This window comes from Pimephales promelas, chromosome 11 (genome assembly GCF_988280905.1).
Source record: "Pimephales promelas chromosome 11, fPimPro1.hap1.1, whole genome shotgun sequence".
NCBI lineage: Eukaryota > Metazoa > Chordata > Actinopteri > Cypriniformes > Leuciscidae > Pimephales > Pimephales promelas.
In genome coordinates this window covers 31,798,687-31,812,762 of record NC_142779.1, presented here as the reverse complement: position 1 = coordinate 31,812,762, position 14,076 = coordinate 31,798,687, and the positions used below count along the sequence as shown (strand labels likewise).

The 14,076-nt window shown below is 40.1% G+C and overlaps 1 protein-coding gene across 2 annotated transcripts in view; it reads left to right on the top strand.

Moving 5' to 3' along the window:
* Positions 1 to 14,076, top strand: part of spred2b (sprouty related EVH1 domain containing 2b) — a 65,298-nt gene that overhangs the window by 6,593 nt on the left and 44,629 nt on the right. The window contains exon 1 of one of the 2 annotated variants that reach the window (XM_039690679.2): positions 8,685 to 8,944. The exons of the other annotated variant lie outside the window; for it this stretch is intronic. Coding sequence (XP_039546613.2) covers positions 8,928 to 8,944 — 17 coding nt within the window. The 5' untranslated portion in view covers positions 8,685 to 8,927. Of the gene's footprint in view, positions 1 to 8,684; positions 8,945 to 14,076 lie in introns of those variants that run through there. 2 annotated transcript variants of the gene reach the window in all.

Below are 14,076 nucleotides of genomic sequence, written 5' to 3'. Positions count from 1 at the left end.
TGTAAGCACAAATCATCGCCTTGCTCTGTTCTGTGATAAGCGTTCGTGACTCTCCTGATCAAACTCGTTCATCAAAATGAACTAATCTTTTTCGAGTCATGACTCGAAGGGTTCTAGATAAGACTCTTATTCATCGTCTGGTGTCGTTTAAAGCCCTTTGAAGCTGCACTGAAACTCTCGTTTGGACCTTGAACCGTTTGGTTCCCAGTGAAGTCCATTATATGGAGAAAATCCTGGAATGTTTTCATCAAAAACCTTCATTTCTTTTCGACTGAAGAAAGAAAGACGTGGACATCTTGGATGACATGGGGGTGAGTAAATTATCAGCAAAAGTTTTTTTTTTTTAAAAGTGAACAGTATTTTATTGCGTATCACATTTTAAAAAAATTACATATGTTTTTCTTCACTAATATGGCCTCCTATGTTTATTTAAATACAAAATTAAGTGGAAATATCATGGAAAAGTGGTGAATTACAGATTTACAGTTTATTTCCATTTCAGATTTCAAGAAGCGCTTTTCTTATTTCCCATTATCAGACGTCCTGCGCTTCTTATGAATGTGTTTTACATCCTGTGGAAAAGACGCAAGGGCCAAATGCTCCTGCCCAATCTTCCAGGCTGTTAATTTTTTATTTGATTGTTTCCTTTAAGGTTTTCTCGGTCAAGCCAAGTAGTAAAATGTGATGGTTTATTTGTGAAGGCCACTCTGCTGTTGTAAAGCGGCCTGTCCAAACATAGCTCCCAGTCCTCCGGAGAATGAAAGCGTTGTCAACTTCTCACCCCTCCGTGGTCCTGCTGAGAAGGGAACACAGATAGCTCTTCTGTCACGGCCCAGACAGGAAGCCATTATCTGCGCTTTATTGAACCTGTTGTTCTTTTTCATTCAATCAGCCCATCCCTTCCCCCTCCCGAAAAAGCATTGCCGAGCCAAATGAGGTCTTGTGAAATTCAGTGCTCTCGTATGGAAATGCGCATGTGTCCACTGGAAGTCCAGTCGACCGCACAAGCTCTTTTATTCAGTGTGCTTCCACAGCCCAGTGACTGGTCATTCAATAGCAAAGCTTGATAACGAGGAGACTTTTGCCAAGGCGTTCCCAAGCCAGCCGATAGAAGCGGCCAAATGTCAGAGCCCGAACTTAGCCCGGCTGGTCCAAGTTTGTTAACTCTAAATCAGGATTCAGACTGAATTGAATATCAAATGCAACGGGACACCTGGACATGAACAATAGCTGTGGTATTACTTGCCACCATTATTTAGCCCTCTTTGTGTCCTTTCTGGCCTAAAGGGTTGGTTTTCCCCCTTCTCAGGCTGAGGATGTAGTTGATGACACAGATCTATGGTTGAATAGCACTTTATTCAAGGTGTCAAGTTTAGTTGTATGTGTGTGTGTGTTGTTGGGGACATGTCTTCAACCTGAATGCAAACTGACTCATGGGGACTCGTCTCGGGAAACAAGCTTATGAATCAGGCAGAATGATAGGGTTAGGGTGAGTGTAAGGTAGGGCTGGGTAAACGATTATTAACTAAACGATTAGTTGGGCGATTATTTTATCGATTAGTCGACTAATCTAATGACTAATTGGACGACTAATATAAAGAATATTTTTTCTGCTGCTCAATTAATAAAAATATCTCAAATAAATACTAGCATACTGAATCAAGATACTATATAAGCTGGCTAACGTTAGTCTAATGTGTACGTCTTTTTTTGTAACAGCGCGCGCGGCGCCGCGCCTGGAAGCGACTTCAAGCCGAATCTGTCCGAGCTTGTATCACCACACCGGCACCCAGTTTGGGCATCTAAATTTCAATTTTTTTTCTTAAGGGTTTGTTTACTGTGTGTGATTCATTTAATGGATAGCACATTCACTTCTAGTCATCTTCGTCCTCTATTCTGCAATGTGTCGGTCTCCCACGTGTGTGTGGCAAGCTGTACCGGCGGGAACATGCAAAAAAAAATAATAATAAAGAAGCGCCGACGCAAAAATATGACGTCGACGCAATTTTGACGTCGAATCATCGACGTCATCGACGCGCCGCTACAGCACTAGTGTAAGGGGAGATGATACAGTTTGTACACTATAAAAACCATTACGTCCATGGAGAGTCCCCACAAAGATAGTGAACCAGGTGTGTGTGTGTGTGACAAATATAATTCGGGAAGTTTTTTTTTTTTCCCCCACACAAAACCTTGAAATACCCACTCAGGCCACACGAAGCAGGTGCGTTCCCTATCCGATTTTTTTCCCTCGTTCTAAAAAAAAAAATCCGTAAACACGGCGTCGTCTCAAGAAATACCTGCGTACACACGAAACCACTGAAACCGACTGAAAACTTTGTAGTATATATGCCGGACCAGTATGGGGCGCTGTAATTCTGCCACAGAGATACCCTATGCACATTTAAAAATAATAAAAGGAATTTAAGCTCCTTATTATGTAGCCGAATCTGTGCTGGTTTGCATTGGCCGCCTCCAGTTTTCACTTTTTTTTTACGCTACAGCTAGCGTCGTGACGTAACTGTGACGTCGACGCAAAAGTGGTCTATACGAACGAAGACGAAGATGGCGTGTGACACAGCCGACACGTGATGTGATGACATCATCGTTTCACAAAATATACGGATTGGTTGCACACACGAAACCGCAAGGGTGTCGTTTTCAGATTTATCCACTTTTAGACCTGGTTTCAAAAAGTAGCGGTTTCACTCTCATAAAACGCCGGATCCGTGTGGATGAAACGCCAATATGATAAAAAATGTATGCGTATAGAGCTAAACGCGTCTTCGTGTGGACGGGCTCTCAAGCTATATTTTAATTCTTTTTAATATATCAGTTCTTGTAAACAAGGTTATTTCCGGTTGTCAAATGTTATGACCATTCAGATTCGGAAGTTAATGATATTTGTAAAGCAGTTTTTACTTAAACATTATAATATAAAACATTTCCAAAACAATACACTCATTAGATGTGTAGGGGGAAGATAATGCTGGTTTACTTGGTTTATACCACATACTTGACAGTTATACCACTTGACATTGCTAATCAAATCCTTTGTCCAAAATGAAGTAAAGATGTTTCAAATGAAGTTTTGAAAGATTTTTCCTTTTTATCTTCTCGCCACATTCACAGACATAGACACTACCGTTGGAAAGTTTGGATTGTGTCTGTAGAAGACTTTATGTTTTTGAAATAAATGTCTCATTGATTCAAACAGTAATATTGTATTTCTGTGATCATTACTCCAGATGATCCTTCAGAAATCATTCTAATGTGTTAATTTGCTGCACAAGAAACATTTCTTATTATTATCAATGTGGAAAACACATGTGGATATGTTTGTGGGGAAACCATCATGCATTTTTTTCAGGATTCAAAAGAACAGCATTTATTGTTAGATTTTAAGATAGATCTAGCCAAACTATTTAAAAATGGCGGGGATATTCTGGATACTCCGTCTGGCGCATGCAATGATGACGCAGTGAATGGTGACGATTCTCTCTGACCAATCAGCAGTCAGCATTGTTTTCACGTCACATTTTATTACCAGCTTAGCTCGCTCAGAACCTCATCGGAGATGAAACAAAAAAAGTACCCGAAAGCAGGAACAGGTACAACTTTTACACAGTGGAAAACCAAACAAAGTCGAGCCGAGTCGAGTCGAGCTGGTACTGTGTAGTGGAAAAGCGCCATATGTGTCAGATGTCTTACTTCATGAGCTCGGTGTTTTTTAGACACAATGTCAAAGCGATAATAGTTCTGCTTTTGACACATGGATCGATATCAGTTCATGACAATGGAGCAGTTATGAATCTAATGGTGGGATAATAACCATTATAAATTTACATGAGGAATAATATACTTAAGCCTGCCGTGAGCACAGAATTTGCACATAACTTTGTCATTTAATATAATGCCTTTTCAGGATAAAAGTTCATTCATTGTGATGCTTGATAAAATAAACTTGCTTTTCAAGAGAGAGTGTTGTGTTTCCCCTTCTCTGTCTCTTGTAGAGTAGGGCCGGGCAGGGTTACACAGACCTTATCTAAGGAAGTAACACTCTCTGCCCTTATCAGGTTTGGTGCAACTGTTTAACACACCTGCCAAAAGGGGCGGAAACCACTCTGCCCCACATTTATATATTGGTTTTCATTACTTAGGTTTTTTTTATGTGTGTGTGCGTGTTATTTTTATGTGTGTGTGCCCTGTGCCAGATTTCTCGTTCAGTGGGGGGGTGGTTAAACAAAATGATAAGGAACAACATTAAATTTAAAGGGGCCATTCATACTTTGCAGTCACGTGACTACCATTGATACCTGGCGGGGAACAAAAGCTGACAAAATGGTGACAAACAGTGGCCAGCCAGGGGAATTGCAGCCTAATTTCCAATACTACAATCAATTAACTGTTTAGACCACATGTCACCGAATGTTAAAATTAGATATCATGAAAAGATAAACATACTCGGAACACAGCACACGCTGATGTTTTCATTGCTTTGAAGCTGGCAATGTCTCTACCAGACTTGGAGTTTGGAGATATTTAACATATATCTTATAGAGAATGCGTCACCTTACACTGCACAAAAATGAAAGCCTAGAAAAGTATGGATGCGTTTTCATCTGAATATGTACACTGTGCCTGCCGGCGAATGACAGCTTGATAAGTAGTACAAAATAAAAACGAACGCCAACTGTATCATATATGGTTTGCAGGATGTCAAACAGTGTAGCCTACCTGCATCCACTGCACATTTTGCGTTTTTCCACGCGCCTGGCTTATGTTTTCGAATGTTTTCAATGGGAGCGCCACGTTTTTTAAACGCCATGAGCGTAACGAGGCGCTGAGCATTTTTTTTTTTTTCACACTGAAGCGCCGAGTGCTCTGCGTTTTTTACTGGTCGCCAAGAGTTGAAAAATGTTCAACTTTGGATAAAACGCAGCGGTCATCACTGTCACTTTATACCCAGCCGTCCAATCACAGTGGAGGAGGGGCGGGACTAAACCACACCGACCAACTGTCACAACATTCATTCTGTACAACGACATCAACCAGCAGAGCTAACAAAATGGATGATAAATACATTTTTAGTGTGAAACAAATTATCTGTGAAATCAGTTCCAAGTAAACTGCTGCGGATATTCTGTATTATAGCAACGAAACGTCTCAACAGAAAAAAAACCGCTGCGCTGCCAAAACGCTCTCAAAACACGCCGTCTTCAGCAGAGCGTCTGTCGTTTTCAGCAAAAGCTTTTTTCCACGCGCCTGGCGTATGTTTTCAATGGGAGCGGCGCATTTTTTAAACGCCATGAGCGTAACGAGGCGCTAATCGTTTTTTTCACGCTGAAGTGCCGAGCACTCAGCGTTTTTTACTGGTCGCCAGGAGTTGAAAAATGTTCAACTTTGGATAAAACGCAGCGCTCATCGCTATCACTTTTTACCCACCCGTCCAATCACATTTGGAGGAGGGGCGGGACTAAACCACACTGATAAACTGTCACAACATTCTTTCTGTACAACGACATCAACGAGCAGAGCGAACCGAACAATAATATTTTTTTTGTATGAAACAAATTATCTGTGAAATCAGGTACAAGTAAACTGTGCTGCAGATATTCTGTATTATAGCAACGAAACGTCTTACGGAAAAAAACGCTGCGCTGCCAAACCGCTCTCAAGCGGCCAAAGCACGCCGTTTTCAGCAGAGCGTCTGGCGTTTTCAGCTGGCTAAAAATGCTTTGGTGGACACATGGCCTAAGGCTGTAATGTAGTGTAGTTATAAGTGTACGATAGTTTGCATGCAAAGGAACTGTAAGTAAGTAATAAGTTGAGGCAGTACAACCGTAATGTGTCATTCTTTCTCCATGTATTCATCTTCTCATATCATATATCAAATCACATACAGATGAACACGTTTCGCCCTACCCTATCTCACGACCAATTCGTACGAATTCGTACGAGTGATTCAAAAGTGGCTAATTCGTACTAATTTATACGACCTCACTCATAAAAATTTGTACGATTTGTCTAAACCCACGTGACGGTTATGTTTAGGGGCGGGGTCAGGGGTAGGTCATTCGTACGAATTCATACGAATTGGCTAATTCGTAAAATATGTACGATTTAGCTAAATCGTACTAATTCGTACGAGTGAGGTCGTACAAATTGTTACGAATTAGCCACCTCGTAAAATTCGTACGAATTCCCGTGAGATCGGGTTGGTTTCGCCACCTACTGGCGAACGTGTAAGCACACTTATGTTAAGATTACACGATTGACATTAGTGCATCCAATCGCACAACAACTATCTGGCATGTCGTTTGCACCTTCAGTCCAGAGTAGTGAGTGTTTTGTCTTTTCTTTTGTTTAACATTGAGGCTGACTGCAACAGGTATTTGCATAGGCTTTAAGACCGAATACATGGATCTAATTGATATAATGATGCTCACACATATTCAAACTAATTGTCACTAATGTCAAATCAGACACCTCTTTTTTACTGAAGTGTCATATACTGTCAGAGATGTGAAAGTCCTATCTTTAGAGTTTTTCTATGGCAAAATAAGGTCGGGAACATGTATTAATGAAGTAACAGGTCAATTTTGAAAAAAATTAAACCATTTATTTAACGTTTGTGTCTTTTTTTCCTACAATTTTATAAAAGCAATAAGCCACATAAGGCCTATGTGCACCCCTCACACCTGATAAAATCGCTTTAATGCATGTATTAGAATGGCTTTCAGGTAAACACTTGTTTGTTTGTTTTTTGTACCTTTTGTTTCTAAGATTAAGTTAAGCAAATTGAGCTGGAATTGAGATATTCATAAGCAGAGCACACTGTAGCTGATATATTTGGCAAAATAATTGTGTCCTGTGTTTGAGAGAGAGAGAAACACACAGGGTGAGAGTTCTACTGGCTGAACTTGCATCACTCACGTGATAATTGTCATGTGTTCACATGTCTACTGAATGTCCGCTGCACCACTGGACTCAATAGCGTGAGGGTGTCCAATATTCCTGTCCAAATTCTGCTCTTGTACAGAACTATGATGCAATTTGGTGCCTGCAAGGTTTTGTTTTTCCTCTTTACATCAGCAAAGATGCAAAGAAAAAAAAATGAAGACAAACAGACAAGGTCTATGACTCTTAAAGGGATAGTTCACCCAAAATTGAAAATTCTGTCATCATTTACTCACCCTCATGTTGTTCTTCTTCAGAACACAAATGACGATCTTTTTGACGAAATCAGAGAACTTTCTTTCCCTCCATTGACAGCTACGCAACTACGACTCTGATGCTTCAAAAAGTTCATAAAGAGATTGTAAAACTAGTCCATATGAATTGAGCAGTTCAGTCCAAATTTTCTGAAGAGACTCTGCCGCTTTATATGATGAACAGATTGAATTTAGGCTTTTATTCACATATAAACATTAATCAGTGAACCTAAAGTGTACTTGCTTGAACAAAGCTCATTGGTCCGTTCTTGCTGAAGCTCAAACATGCTGTTTAACATGAGAATAAACCTCATTGGTCCTCACAGAAGCTCAGACGTGCTGCGTATGCCTTTAAAACATAAGTTTTGATAAAATAGCATTAGCAAGTGTACCTGGCCAAACTGGTTGGAGTGCATTCATATGTGAGATTCCACATATCTATTATCATCTTTTCATTAAATTACTTGTATTCATAATCATTGCTTTATAGAAAGAGGTGGTGACGGGTGTGTGTGTGTATATATTATTTATATATTTATTTTTTGCTGTTTCCATAGAAGGATTGATTTGCATAACTGATTTCAACTATGATAATAATAATAATGTTTCTTGAGCAGCAAATCAGCATATTATAATTTCTGAAGGATCACGTGACACTGAAGACTGAAGTAAGGATGCTGCCAATTCAGCTTTCTGTCACAAGAAGAATAAATTACATTTGAACATTCAAATAGTAGAGTTATTTTTAATTTTAATAATATTTCATAATATTAAGTTTTTTGCTGTATTTTATCAAATAAATCCAGCCATGGAGAGATGGTAGTGTTGAACTAAAATAGCATAAAGCAATGCCTAAAGGGACCGTTATTCTGTCATTATTTATTCGCCCTCATGTCTTTTGGTGACCATCGACTCCCACTGGTGATTAAATGACGACAGGACTTTCATTTTTGTTGGTGAAACATCCCATTTATCTAAAATAGTAGGTGCTCAGATGCTGCAAGATCCCCTGGAAGTAAATGACATGTTTTCTGTGAACAAGTTGCTTGCAAAAATAAAACATGTCTACTTCTGAAAGATGGAGAAACCAGTGGGTCAAGGTTTAGCCTTTGCTAGTAGAGGCCAAAACTACACCATCTGCCTTCAGAAGGCATCTTTCTCTATTAACAGCCATCGTCTCTCTCTTTTCTTAAACGCTCAAACGACCAGGACCAGCTCTCCTGTTCGCACCAGTGATTGATGGTAAAGATGTAGGTGTTTACACAACGTACAGGCTCCAAGTCAGCTCTCGTGTGCGTTGCGTTGCGTGTAGGTGTGTTGTTTGATGTAGAGGGGCACAGTAACCAACTGCACTGGTTCATGTTTGGTTGAGCCCACACCCTGTGCATGTGTGGGTGTTGTTGGTCGTAGCTTTAGCTGGAGGTGTAGGCGAGTTGGAGCTTACGCTGCTTGGAGATTATATTCTCTGCACGTTAGACTGCGAGAGAGAGAGAGAGAGAGAGAGAAAGCTGTGCTGTAGGCCGCCGGCTCAAGGCAGAAATGGCTGCTTGTGGATGACTCATACTCCAGCTCTCCGAGTGTTTGTCAAGGAGACTGAATCATACAGTGTGTGAAGAGGAGGCTGGAGCTTTCTGGACGCAGACATGCTCGGTCCCCGTCCTTCCGAGCGCTCGCCCCGCCGATGCCGTGAGCGCCGCCGCTAGACACACAGAGATGACGGAGAACAGCCGGTAAGCCCGGTCCAGGCAGGTTTTTCCAGATCGTCTGTTGTCAAGTGCCGTTCTGCTCTGCGTTTGTCTGTCAGCGCTGCCGTATCTTTGCAGGTTTAAAACGCGAGGCGCTGCTTTGGATTGCAAAGGTGGCCGTACCCATGTGGCGTCCACACCATTTCGATCTCAATCTGATTCTCGGTGCATCTCGGTTTTTCAGCAACAGTGCAGGGATGCAAATTTGTGGTGAGATGATAATTGTGTATGAAGATTCGATGTAATCGCCATACTGAAATATGTCTGCGCTGACTGACTGGCCAATAGGAATAGAAAAGCGGCTTTAATAAAACCAGAGGCTGAGATGCCGCATCATAGCCGCCTTAAGCTTGGTCGTTAACGTGGATTGTTTATGGATGATCAACTTTTAAAGTGTTGTGTTTTTTTTAATGAGAGTAATGAGTTCATTGGTTGGTTTTCTTTATGATGATGCAGAACAATTTTGCAGCGTTGTACTTATGCATGCCACTTATTAATGTTTTACGAAGCTTTCCAATACCCTGAAATATTAAAAATTCATTTAAAATTTCAGTTATAATTATTTGTGGATGGATGTAGAATAATTCGAAAGAGAATCGTGCATGGATTCGTGAATCAATGTTTGTCCCCCACCTCTAGTGTAATAAGCCACAAGTGAAGGATGTTTGATGTGAAGGCCTGTACACACTGGGACGAATATCAGCGAGCTTTATTCGCCAGTGTTTTTCAACGCGTTTTTTGTGTTCACACCCATTTTCGCTGACGATGAGCCGAGTGAACATGCAAATTCATTCCCTGACATTAGATGGCGCCAATTTGCTCTGCAATACCACTCCATATCAGTTCTCTTTTATCAAGATGTTTGTAGACTCTGCCGCGTTTGTCATATAGTTCTTTATGTTCAAACAACAGCGAGACGAACAAATCTACATTCATCTTGCCTTGCATCTTCCTCGTCTTATTTCTTCCTGGCTGTGTAGACGGCGACGCTTCTTGGCGTATATCTTCTTCGCCTTTGCATATGTGTGCTCGGCAAGACCGTTTTGTGTTTGAGCGCCCCCAAGTTTTGTTTTATTGTAACAGCAAAAGCACCAATCTCATCGGTCGGAAAGTTTTTGGTACTCGAACCCGAGGCAGTTTTTTTTTCTAAAAATGACGCTTTTACACGTGAAGTTTTACTCGTCTGTGTGCACACTCACATTGGCGCCCTTTGTTTTTTTAACAAGGCGTTAAACGTCGGCGAATAACGTGCGCGGAATTCTTCCCGGTGTGAACAGGCCTTTATGAATCAGATTAGCATAAGACATTTTGGCTAATGAATAATAAACCATCATTTTTATATAATATCATAAGGGAGACACCAATGGTTATTAGTATTTTATTAATACAATATAAATAAATAATAATAAACTATTCTTCCACCAAGTCATGTTTTTATTGTATGCTACTTAGGGTTGGCAGATTAAGAAAGTGAACTCAATGTTGTGAGTTTATCGACTGTTCATGTTCGACGATATTATCTGAGAAATAGAAATGACAAAAAGCTCTGTTTATGGTGTTCAGTCTTGAAATGCACAGTAGCTAAATGGCAAATATCCAGCAGGGCTTTGTGGCAGCCAAAGACAAACACACAAATTGTGTGGTTGTATGCACAGTGTTTTTGGGTCCCCTTTATTCTGATTTGTTTGAATTAAACATATGGTTAATGGCTAAACGAGTTCAAATTGGTTTAAGGAAAGAACGAAGCTGTCTGTTTGAGTTATAAACATTCTCTTGATGGGTAGTACCCTTCATCAGTCTCTGTTAATTTGGGAATAATGTTTCCAGCACCTCACATGGGATACGACCAACCTATATTTGGTCTCACAGGAGAAGATTGCAGATTGAATTAATTTGTGACCATGCTGTCATAATTCCTTGAGTCGTCCATTGTTGATCTCGTTGAGACTCTGGGAAGAGGTGGCGACATATCAATTAGAGCCTAGAGAAAGTGGACAATTCCACATTGTACGGAAACCATTGTGCCCCATTGTAACGCCGGTGCCCCTGATTGTAATCAAATAGACTAAACTATGGTGAGATGGTGGTCACCCTCTCCTGACTTCACCACAGTTCCTCTGTGGCCTGACAACCTGCACGTACACTGAAATACCCAGCCACAGAAATTCTGCAAGGAGTTTAGTCATTGCTACTTCTGTAAACTGGAACTTGTAGATCTTTTATCTTCAAGGAACCCCTGATTGGGTATTTTTGCCAGCGCTTTGGAAGGCACCGAAGAATCCCAGTGGCTTTCTATGACCTTTTAATATGGGTAGCTTGGAAATATATTTGTACTTTGTCTTGTTTTGTGTCAAGGTCATTTAGGTTTGTCCTTTTCTCACCTCCATCTTAAGGGGAAATATGTCATTTCTGTGGAACAAGCTGTTTGAAGTGACTGATCATAAAACAAGTGAGTTTGAGGTCTACCTGCAATGGATTCATTGTGCGGAAAACCTGGGGAATCTTGTGAAACCTTTGTCCATGTAAATCCATGTAAGACAATTTATTTTGTTAAAGGATCATTTATAATGTTAGTTTAGGCTACTTTAAAAATCTGTCATTTACTCACTCATTTGTACCAAATCTGTATGAGTTTTTCTTGGTTTTTCCAAAGCATGCAGTGAACAGTGGCTTTCAAACTCTAAAAAAAAGACATAACACACCATGAAAGTACCATACAAATTAAGTTTTCAGAAGTCATATGATATGACTGTTTTGTTTGAGGGTTAGTTATCTAAAAAAGAAAATTCTGTCACCATTTACTCGCCTTCATGTCATTCCAAAGCTACAAGACTTATTCTTCGAAACACAAATCAAGATATTTTAATTGTGCGTTCACACCGGACGTGAATAGCACATCAGGCAGGAATGATTTCAATGTTAAGTCAATGCAAAGACGGGTTATGTGTGTAAAAAATTCCTGCGGTGCAAATTAGGCGTAGAGCGCGGTGCGGTAGACGCGAATACTGACATGCGAATGGCGTGAATTGAGCATCTGACGCGTTAAGCGCATTACGCGCAAATTATTTAGTTAGTTGAAAAATCTGAACTTTGGCTTCAATTCGCACCGCGTTAACCAATCAGTAGCCTAGCTGCTTGCTCACGTGTTGAAGGATCGGGATGCTTCAATAAATTATTTTGTAACATGACTAAATGCCTGGTGTGGTTCTAATGCACAACAAAGCAAATATTTTATCACTCAAAACTTTATTTTAATATACGAGACATTTTTCATTGAATGTTATTTATTCCATATCTAGATTATATGAAATAGTACTATGATGTAAAGGCAACCAACATACATGGGCATAAGTTCATGTCTGGACATGAGAGAGAGAAAAATCAAAGGACAGGTTAATAACTTTTGGAGGCTGGCTCTATTTATCAACAAAATAAAGGACAGCTAGATTAGATGGATGAGGGCGAGGGTGATCCTCGCTCCGATGCGTGAAAACAGGTCATCAAACTGGGCGCGGGACAGGCGGAAGTACCGCTGACCGTCATCCAGGCGCAGCTCCTGGAGCGAGCAAATGAATCGTGGACACAAATACGGCGACGATGATCCTCACGCCGCTGTTCTGCTCTCCAGAGTAAATACAGAGCAGTGACTCTCTCGATAAATGCTCGATCAACATAAAAAAGATGGCCGCCAACGGGTTTCGATTCTGACGCACGTAAATTTCGCTTCAAACTTTTGTTTTTAAGCGCATCAGTTTCACTCTTGACGCGCAAATTAACACAAAGTGGTCAAGCGTCAAACTAGATGCGGTAGACGCGTATTTGACACGCTATTCGCGTCCGGTGTGAACGCACAGTAAGAGAGATTTCTGATTTGTCAACACAATCAAAATTTGCATGCTTCAAAAAGTTGTAATGCATATGAATTAAGTAATCCATATGAATCAAGCGGTTTAATCCAAGTCTTCTGAGCGGCTGATCGCTTTACATGATGAACTGATTTAATTTAGGCTTTTATTCACATCTTAACATTCACATTGATCAACATAGAGCACAAGAACCAGAACAAGAAGAACAAGAACAAAATCAGTTTTGTTTACACATTTGTCTTTATGAACTTTTTGAAGCATCATGGACTTTCAATGGAGGGACAGAAATCTCTGAGGTTTCATTAAAATCTCTTCATTTCTGTTCCGAAGATGAACAAACGTCGTATGGGTTTGGAACAACATGAGTGAGAAAATTTTGACAATATGCATTTTTGTGTGTACTAAATATAATATTCACTGAAAATCTTTGAAAACAGGAAGGTTTGAAAACCCCTATAGAGTCTAGCAATGCAAAGTATATATATATATATATATATATATATATATATATATATATATATATATATATATATATATATATATATATATATATCTCAGTGTTGATGGACCAGTATTTAGTGTTGATGAACCAGACAGTTTGTCATAATTGAACTGCACACATTCTCACTTCCAAAAAACTTCTTTTTTTGTTGTTATTCAATACAAATCGGACACTTGTGTTCATGGGTGAGTGCAGGACACAAGTGGATGGGGGTTGTTGCTTTTCTTATTTATTTTTTTTTGGTTCCACTTTATTTTAAAGTGTCCTTGTTACAGTGTAATTTTACATTTAAGTACTGAGTATTAATACATGTAATTACTATAGGGTTGTGTGTATTTATGCATATACATTACTGTAACTACTAGTGCTGTAGCGGCCCATCGGAAAATTGCGTCGACGTCATATTTTTGCGTCGACGCTTCTTTATTTATTTATTTTTTGCATGTTCACGGCGGTACAGCTTGCCACACACACGTGGGAGCCCGAAACATTGCAGAATAGAGGACGAAGACAACTAGAAGTGAATATGCTATCGATTAAATGAATCACACACAGTAAACAAACACTTAAGAAAAAAAATTTGCAATTTAAATGCGCAAACTGGATGCCGGTGTGGTGAGACGTACAAGCTCGGGCAGATTCGGCTTGAAGTCGTTTCCGGACGCGGCGCCGGACGCGCTGTTACAAAAAAAGGCGTACACACAGCCAGCCATAGTCTTCCTGGTCTTGCGCACCCAACGCGTCATTTT